We start from the raw sequence: 9,600 nt of genomic DNA on the forward strand, positions 1-9,600 counted from the left end.
CTCCCCGTGCCCCCCACACTGGCGAGCAGAGGTGCAGGGAGAGGATGCTCGCAGGTGGCTGCCGCCGGCCGCGTCCCCACCGGCACTTTGGGAAAGTGATCTCGCACATACCCGACACGATCGGCTCCTGCCAAGCTACTGCGCAGAAGTAAAACTGGCGTCGAAGCACAGAAATGGGGGCTGTTTATTGCAGTGTTGTTCTGGGGAGAGGGGCGGGGTCGGATGGGCTGAAAAGCAAGGAGATGCCCATCCACAGGGAACAGCTGGGTCAACGACAGAACTTTTTTGCACCGTCGACTATTATGCAGCCCTGAAGAGCATGGAGTCGCACCGGCCTGAAGGGAACGCTGAGGAGCTGCAAGAAAGTACGTTATGATCCCAACGCCATGAAAACAGACGTCAGGAGACTCCATGTGAATCCTTCTGTCTACGGACCCGCCCGAACATAACTGCACGAGCGCAGTGAGCACGTGGGCAACACGTGAGATGATGAGCTTCGAGGGAGAGAGGGAGGGATAGTGGGGAGAGGAACGAAAAGGGAAAAATATAGCAATAACTGCCCTCATGTGACGGAACATGTACGTGAAACTTTATTTCTGTTCTGTGTTTGTATAAAAGTTTCAACAGGACTGCTCCACAGGTGGCTCCTTTTTCCTCCCTCGGTGTCTAGACCTGCCCGGCCAGGGAAACACGGCCAGGAGCTGCGGCCGCTCCTCAAAACCGGTGACTTGGGACCTGCAGGGTGGCACGCTGAGCTGGCGGAGGCAGGTAGATGTCACACAGACACCCTTTCTATGCCAACAGCTTCTCCATGCCTCAGATGCTCGGACGGTTTGTCTTTGAACACCGCCCACTGCCCGGTAGCCCTGAACTATTTCCGTTATGCTCTCTCTCATTTGGGGGTGTTGGCTGCACCTCCCACAGTCTCCCCCACTTAGAAGGGGCATATTCTCTAGATGACATGTTGTGGTTGGACAGTGTCGCTTTGACGCTTGGCTCTGACTGGCTCTCGTCGAGTTCACGTGGGCAGTGATGGATGAGGTGCCGGAACAGGCGAGAGGCAGCATTTCACGATTAAATGCAGTTCTTTGCCTGTTCCATGCTGAATGTGGCTGGAACCAGGCTGCCTGGTCTCATTTTAAATTCAAGATCACCGACCTCAAATGAGCTGCCTGATCTGTTCACTTTCCCATGGTCCTAAATGACCGACATCTTCTCCCCTCCCTGCAACTTCCTGCCCTTCTCTGCTGACCTCCCGGGGGAAACAGAAGCAACCGAATGACAATCTCGTGCCGCTTCCGCCGCAGCCACTTGTCTTCCTGGCCGGCCGGTCTCCCTTCTCCCCTCCCACTGCCCCGTTACCCTTCACTCCTCTTCTGCTTGTGGCCAGATCACTCCAGAGAGCTGTCCGTCTGGCCTCCGATTCCTCTCCTTCAACTTTTCTCTCTTAACTACTTCAACCTGGCTTTCGCCCTCACCACTCCGCTAGAACTGCTCTCAGAAGGGTCTCCAGCGGCTTCGGTGTCGCAAGCCCAATAGTACTCCACTACTGGCTCTCATCCTACTCGATTCCTCGTTCACCTTCCTGCTCTTTGAAATCTTTCTGGACCGGCTTCCGGGGCCCACCTGCGGGCTTCACGCCGGCGTCTGGACGGCTCCGCTCACTCCCTCTTGCTGTTCCCCTCCATCTACCTGACCTCTAAACGCTGGGGAGCCCCGGGGTTCAGATCTGGGGCCTTCTCTTTGTCACCGCCACTCAGTGCTTTGGGGATTCCATCTGGGCGCCACTTGTCATCTGCATGCTGATGACTCCCAACCGGGAGACCTCGGCCTGGACTGAGCTCCTGAATTCCAGACCGCAGGGTGACGGCCTTCTTGACGGCCCCAGTGGACATCAAGCAGGCACCTCGAACCTAACATGTCCCCTCCAGGGAGCTCCAAATCTGCTCCCTGAAGTGTCCCCTTCTTGGTAAATGACGTCCATCCAGGCGGGGCCTCGTGGGTGGGGGGCGGGAGCAGCCAGTGCTCGGCCGGGCCCGAGAGCAGAAAGCGCTGCCGGCTCTTGTAACGTTAAGCCCAGATCAAGGCACAGAGTTCGCCCTAGTGGTGTGCCTCCCTGGAGCGAGGGGACAGGGGACACAGGTCACGGAGGACGTTGTAACACGTTTGGCATTTGGCACTGATGATGGCTCTAGGATCTATGGAACACCGAGAAACCACAAGAAAACAACGTGTCTGGGAAGTCAACACAGCCTTTTATTCCACAGGAAGAAAAATAACGACTCTGATATGGGAAACACATTAAAGAGTCTGAACGGACTGGTGACTGTCGTAGTGTTTACGCCGTGGAGAACTGGATGCTCCGTGTTCAGAGTCTGATCAAGCAGCCACTATGGTATTCTGAGGCACAGACGATGCTTACGAAGTGGCCCTGGAGCCTCTGGAACACGGAGACTAGAGCCACCGAGCGGCAGGACGCCCGGGCTGGGAAGGGCTGCTGCTCTGTTTTTCAGAGAGCGGCAGCCAGGCCCAGGGGTGTGGGGACACGCTGACCTCTGGCTGGCCTTCCAGTGGGCAGAGCAGCGGCTACGGTCAGGCGGCGACGTGGGCTGGGCAACTGTGCTGGCGCAGGGGACCAGGATGGCTTTTGATTTCTCCTTATCCAATTCACGTTCCTTTCCTCGGAGAGGAACTGTGTCCTCCAGGCAGCATGAAAACCGGTGGGACCATCGTCACCAAGTCTCGGAAGCCGCTGGCTCAATGCCAATTTAAGAAGCACCCGGGTATTCCTGAGCCAGGGCCGGGGCCCGCCTCCTCCAGGGCCTCGGATTTCTTTCCCCGCACACCAGGAAGCTACGCCCCAAGCCCTCGACACCTTGTTGTCCGGCCTGGGGAAGGCTCGAAGCTCCGTTGGCGTCCAGCCCCCGGCCCCACCCCATCTTTGGATCCCATTTTAACATTCTGAGGTGCAAATGTCAGGGGGGCTTGTGCAATCAGAGGAGAGGGGCAACCATTTCAAGAGCTGATTAAAATTAGAAAGCAGCGGGCAGGGACCCCGAACACCTCTCTGGGGTCCTCCGGGAGCACCCTGTCGGTCGGGCGGCCCTCAACCAGCTCTCCATGTCAGCGCCCAGGACACCCGGCTGCTGCTGGGGGCAGAGGCAGGCCTCTTTTCTTGAGTAATGCTGGGTGCCTCAACCCCGTGGAGAAATTCAAGTGACTTCGTGCCAGTGAGTGACAGAAGGCTCACGGCTCCAAAGTCAGCCCAGCCGAGAGTCTCATCTTTAGAGAGCGTGATCCCGGGCAGTGGGTGACTGACGAGAAAACCACGGCCCCGCTTGTGGGGGGCAGGGAGGCTGGGGAGCAGGCCAGAAGCCCTGCGGGGTCTCGTGTGAGCACAGACACAACCCTGACTGCAGCCTGGCGCGCGTACGCACGCACGCGCACGCACGCACGGGGAGGGAAAGGAAGAGACAGAAAGATCAGCTTCATTTGTGTCTTGGAAGGATCTGGTCATGAGTTATAAACACCAAAATCTTCCACACATCCACTGAGTCACTTCAGATCTTAGCTACGTGTGACGAGGTTGCAGAAATCGATTAGTTTTATGAAAATAAAAACTTTAAAATCATTTGTTCTCGAGTGAGGCCCCCAACCCCCCCAACCAGGCTCTTCCTTCCGACCCTGGAAGGCGGGGGGCCCTCACACCGGCCTTGTTACTGGTTGGCATTTAAAACCAAGGACAAGAGCCGGTTTGGCCAAATCTCGGAAAACTTACAAAAACAGCTTTTTAATACTTAAATTTCATTCCGTTTTCTAGGACTCTCCCTCCTCGCCCCGGCGCTGCCATCACTGTGTCCGGGCGGTGCAGCTGGGGCCGCCTGTGGCCCTGAGAAAAGAGGCCCAGGACCTCTCCTCTGCCACCCAGGAAGCAGACCATTATCGCTGTGGACTTTTAATGAATTCATGAAGTTTTGATTCATTAAAGAGTTCTGTGGGATTTTTTTCCCCCTTCTAAATCAATAGAGCCTACCGATGTCGCAAACGGACCCTCTGATAGCCCAGGGAGCACGTGCGATGCTGGTGTGTGCGCACACGTGTGTGCACATGCGTGCGTGCGGTAACAGAACACAATTTTATTTGGAAGTCTGGCAAGACTCGTCGGCAGAAAGCCAAATAGGCAGATAAAAAATAATAATTTGTGATAATTTAAGAGCTATTTTTAAAATGGGGTGAGAAATAAATAAAAGGTGGGTGTCCATGCCACTCTCCTTCGGCTCCTCTGAAGGGCCAGCTCTGGAGCTGGACGCTTGGGCTCCTAGCTCTGGTCCGAGGACCGCAGGCTTCACAGGCCTTACGAGCACCAATGTCAGTGTCACTGTGGTCCACTCGTGAGGATGCTCGAGTTTCCACAACTAAGACATAGTGTTCTTCGACTTTCAAGAACGTCTTTTTACAGAGGACCCTGAATCAGACGTGTAAAATTAGTGCAATAGAGGAGCCGATATAACTTTATATTACTTTACAGTTAACAAGCCTTTCCGCGCATCGCAGGCCCTGTTCGGAAACGCGCCTATGTATTTACAAACACACAGTTGTACATATATACATGTTAACAAAATACAAGGCAATCTAAAAATTAGATTCATCTCAGTACATTTTTTTTTTTTTTACGTTATTCAATCAATACCTTTAAAAATTACTTCCCCGTCATCTAATGTCAGCCCCGCCCCACGAATTAATACAGTTGGTTTCCATTCGTTCCCCACTGCGTGGCACTTACTTTCCCTCATTCCTCGCTATCGTCCCCCACACTGTGTCCTGGCTGTGCCTCTGAGCCCCGTCCGAGGGCCTCTGCTCCCGGGTGGCTGGTGCCGGGTCCGCGGGCGCCCCCTCCGGCCGCTGCGATCCCTCAGGAGTCCAGCTCCAACTGCTCCTGATTTTCACTGAGTCTTAGCATAAGTTGCTGTTCATAGTACAGGCTCTTTGCATAGTTTATTTCCTGCGACAACTTGACAGCGAGGACCTCCGACTTCACGTGGACCTGGAGAGCAGGACAGAATGAGTAACCTGCTCCCGCGGTGGGGACGCAGTACAGGACACGTGAGCTAAAGTCACCCCGCGGCAGCTCCCAGCCTGGCAGTGGAGAGAACAGATGGGCGTACTGTGAAGAAACAGAGTCCCAGGGCCCCGTTCCCCGTTAATGCTGGTTCCAGGTCTGGGGCGGGGGGTGCGGGAGGCGGGTGGAATATCAGAACCTGTATCTTTAACAAATTCCCCAGGTGACTGCGAAGCCAGCCCCTCAGCCAGCCCCTCGTCTCCTGTACCCGAGGGCCAGTTTCAGCTCTGAGGGCTGAGGCTCTGCTGAGGTCAGGCTGAGAGCAGGAATGAAGGCCTGAGCCTTTGGGCCTCAAATCTAGTCTGCTGACGGCCAAAAACGGGAGGAGGAGGAGCACACCGATGCCTTGGGCCTTTCTCATCGAGAGAGAGCGCTGAGCCGCTCACTTGCCTGGAAGGGGCAAAAATGCAGCTGGGTAAGGCTCCCCAGCAGAACTCACACTTCTGGGTGTTAACTCTTACTAATCTACCAGCCTGAACTTAAGCCGATGACCCCAGGGGAGTCTGCGCAAGCCAAACCACACCCAGTGCATTCCTGACCTCAGGTCAAAGGGAAGGGGCTCGATAAGGCTGGTTGCTACTTCTGATCTGTAGGGCTGAGAGATAAGCAGGACCATTCTGAATGACATGTCACTGTCACATGCAGGTGGGAGACCAGCCGGACTAACCCCTGGGTTTCACGAAAAGACATCCAGTCGGAATATGAGCAAGACGGTGTGTCTCCTCACACGAGCTCCTGCTGCGCCAACAGCCCCTCTGGGTGGAGCGGGGCAAAGTGGTCCAGACGGTCAGGTCTGGGGTCACACAGCACCCGGGTTCGACCCCAGCGCTCCTTGCAGTGTGGGCCATACAACCAAGTCACCTGCCATCACTAAGTGTCCTTACTAGCGAAGCGGGGGCAATGACAGTCCAACACCCAGTGATCCTGAAGAAGTACCTAGTACTGGTACCCAGCCTGGCACACAGTGAGCCCTTAATGAACGGCTATTAACGGTAATGTTACTCCTTAAAAGTCCTGCCATAATGGTATCTTGTACCCTTTGGAGGCAAAGTATAAATTTTATTTACAAGTATGTATCAATCATTTATCTTGGGTAGGGGCCCATGCTAGACAGTGCTTCTTTGCACAGAAAAAAAAAAGTTAGCTTCCAATTGTCATACAGGAGACACGACAGAGGCCGGCGTGTGCTCCGACTCTTTCTTGGGGCTGCTCGCAACTAACTAGAGTAGACGGGGCTGCTGCCGCCTGGCACTGATGGGCAATGGAGACAGAGCTGGGAGGGCGGCATCGCTGCGTGCAGGACCAGGAGGCGGCAGCCCTGGGGAATCACGGCGGCCCAGCCAAACCCTCACGTGGACTCCCGCTGGAAAGCGGCCGCAGGGCCGGGGCACTCTGATGTCCACTCACCATCGGCTTCTGGTGGGAAGGGCCGGGGATGGACACGCCACTGCTCGTGTTCACAGCTTTCTTGGTCACCTGCACATACACCTTTCCGTGGTCTCTGGAGACCAGGCAGTGGTAGAGATCATCGTACTTGACTTCTAGGAAAATGGCCTCACGGTCTACATAGTCTCCACTCTTCAGGAAGTAGACGGCCTTGGAGGAGATGAGCACGCAGTAGCTGTCGATGTTCTCCACGGCGATGAAGCTGCGGGGGGAAAGGCACGCAGAGCTTCGCCCCGGCTCACAGCGAGCCAGTGGGAACAGGGGTGGCCCCGGACTCCAAGGCCTGACCTGAACCCAGGCTCCCTCACTCCCCACACCTGGGCAGGTGGCTCTGAGCCTCCATTTCCTTGTTTATAAATTAGGAATAGAAGTGACACCGCCTCGCGGGCCGTAAAGCACTCGGCCCCTTACACGGGGGGCGGGGGGGTGGGGTGCTCGACACACGATGGGGCCTGATGACGACCGACAGCATCAACGAGAAACAATTTCTATCCCGAAATCGCACTGTGGGGGCTGTTTCCAGAGACAGTTTTTATGTAGTTTAAGACTTAGAGAAAACTATATCGATGCTTTGTTGGACAAAAGAGGAATTCGAAATAATGCTTGTAAATGCTGCCGGAAGCAGCCCCTGAGAAAGTTCACAGAGAACGCAGGGGAGGTGACAGTAGCGGCTGGAGGACACGGGCGGAGGCGGCGGGATGAAAATGGGTCGCCAAACAGGGTGACGTGAGACGACGGCACGGGTGCCGGCATGTGCACACCGACTTCCGCCTCCTTCCTAGCACGGTCTGATAGGAGGTCACCCCATCTCCGTTCGACACCTCCGGTGACAGGGAACTTACTCGTGAGACCGCCACTCCGTTTGCAGAAAACCCCAAGAGGGAGAAGGCGCTTAGTGAGCAAAGCTGCAATCTTGATTTTCTTAGATTTCAGTCCTTTTTCTAGGGCCGTGAGGGCCACTCAGAAAGCAACCCCATTCCTCTTCCTCCAGGAGCTCCCAGATTTAAAGTGGAAATTTATGCGCATCAAACCTCTCAGCTCAGCTACTGAATGGAGGGCAGTGACCCTTGGCGACAGCTCTCAGGGGCCTGGCTGCCTCCACAGCGTCTTGTGACAGCCTTCCACAATGGGGCGGCAACGTCGGGGGGCAGCGGAGGAGAACGGATGGCGGCAAGAATACTGAGCTGACCACGGGCTGGCTGTCAAGCTGCGGCCCCCTGGGACTTGATCTCCTGAGAGAAATTCGCAAACTCTGGCCGCTCAGAGCCCGGGCTCCCTGGAGGAACAGGGCCCCGGGACGGCTTTGTTGCGATGTCAGCAGTCGCAAAACACTCTGACAGGACAGAGGCTGCCTGCTGGTGACAGGCCAGCTTCTTTTCCGTCTCAAGCATGTGCCGGCACCTGCTCACTTCCAGGCTTAGAAAGCACCCTCGCCCCCAATTCAGAACACACCCTGTCTCTCAACCTACCTAAACCTCTCCATCCTGAGGATTCACGAGGTCCAACTTCTCCATGAAGCTTCTCGAGGTTTCCCCAGGAAACACTCCACCCCACCCCCACCCCTTCTGAACACTTAACTGCTTGCCTTCCAAAGCTCTGCCAAACACTTCTTTATCTCTTTCTGTCTCCTGGACAGTTCTCTGTCCTCTGACTCAGCTGATATAAGAGTGGGGTCCACAGCCTCCCCCATGTCTCCCTGAGCATCCCCACCACTCCCTCGGTCACCCTGAGTGCTTGCTCAGTAAGCATCTGCCCGGGGTCCAGTTGCCATGTGATTACGGCCTCGCATGACAAAAATTGGGGTTTATTGTTCTGTTCTAACTGGTTGGCCATGCCAAGAAGGTGGACTTGTAAAGTCTCGATGCCAAAACTGAACCCCCAGCAGCTTTCGGTGTCCAGGCCACTTAGTGCGGTCTCCCCATTGCGGGCCTGACGGTGTGGAGGAGGCAGCTTTATCGCTTGAGCGAACTGAATGGCGTCTCAAACCGTGTCCGGGGGAGAAAAGGAGGCAGAGACAGACAGACAGACAGAGAGGTTAAAAAAGCTTCCTGACAGACAGGAGGCAGCACGGGCCGGCTAGAATGTCCTGGGAAACTAGGTAAGAACTGAAAAGCAACCTATGGGTTCTGAGCACAGATGGGCTGGGCCGGTGGCTGTAGAGGCAGTACTGGGCTCTCAAGAGAGATCCCCAAAACTGGCCACTGAAGTTGGGGTGACAGTAGGAATGCACATTAAAAATCCAACTGAGATGATTGTCTTTCCTCTGGCCTAGCACAGGATGCGGCCGTCGTCCCCGCTCTCACCCCACTCGGCACCTGCTGTGGCTGACATTCACGCAGCGCCCCTCACGGGGCTGAGGTCTGTCCATCCAGGCAGCTGCTGCTCGCACACCCGGGATGGAGCGGCTGGCATTAGCGGCCACTTTCCACACTGGAACACTTTTATGGGCTTTAAAATAGACTCCTTTTCAAGATGCCACGGATGACGCAAGCCCGTGGTCAAGCCAGAGCTGCTTGGGGAGGGAGGGTGGCTCTGAGCTGGGAGACTCTGCTGTGTGGCGCCTCCCACAGTGCAGGCCCAGCGGGCGGGAACACCCCGCCAGGCTGGGCCACCCTGGCCGGGCCAGTTGCTCTCTTCCATCGCAAAGTTAGCAGAGAAGTCAAAAGACTTTTTTCGTGGCCGTTCAGAACTATGAGAGCAGGGAGCAGAAAATGTGCACAGCTCCCTATTCTTGAGTCCAGAGGCCCTATCTGCACCCCGAAGCTGCTACAGAAAACATTTTCTGACTTTTACATGAAATGTTCTAAAGTCTTTTCAAACCAAAAGCAGATCAGAGCCAAAGGTATAACTAAGAGGAGGAAGGGAGATCGTGAGGCCACGGCAGGCGGCTGGAGCACCAGGTCCCCCGCACTCTGAGCAAGAACCTGAAGACCAACCTCACAAATAGCTGTGTCCGTTTTCCTGCTGACGCTTCCTCAGCACCCGCACAACCAAAGACCAGGCTGAGTGTGAGTGTGAGAGTGTGAGAGTGTGTG

At 55.5% G+C, this 9,600-nt stretch overlaps 1 protein-coding gene across 5 annotated transcripts in view; it reads right to left on the minus strand.

Moving 5' to 3' along the window:
- Nucleotides 1-2,234: 2,234 nt before the first annotated feature.
- The window catches only part of VPS13D (vacuolar protein sorting 13 homolog D), a 218,420-nt gene continuing 211,054 nt past the window's right edge, over nt 2,235-9,600 (minus strand). For 2 of the 5 annotated variants that reach the window (XM_039842184.1, XM_039842183.1), the window contains exons 68-69: nt 6,527-6,767; nt 4,485-5,044 (exon numbers count right to left, since the gene is read on the minus strand). In XM_039842184.1, the coding sequence (XP_039698118.1) occupies nt 4,913-5,044; nt 6,527-6,767 (373 nt within the window). In that variant the 3' untranslated portion in view covers nt 4,485-4,912. Of the gene's footprint in view, nt 5,045-6,526; nt 6,768-9,600 lie in introns of all 5 variants that reach the window. The other 3 variants (XM_039842181.1, XM_039842185.1, XM_039842182.1) reach the window with 2 other exon arrangements.

The sequence above is a fragment of the Pteropus medius genome, unplaced genomic scaffold, assembly GCF_902729225.1.
Source record: "Pteropus medius unplaced genomic scaffold, Ma_sr-lr_union100, whole genome shotgun sequence".
Taxonomy (NCBI): domain Eukaryota; kingdom Metazoa; phylum Chordata; class Mammalia; order Chiroptera; family Pteropodidae; genus Pteropus; species Pteropus medius.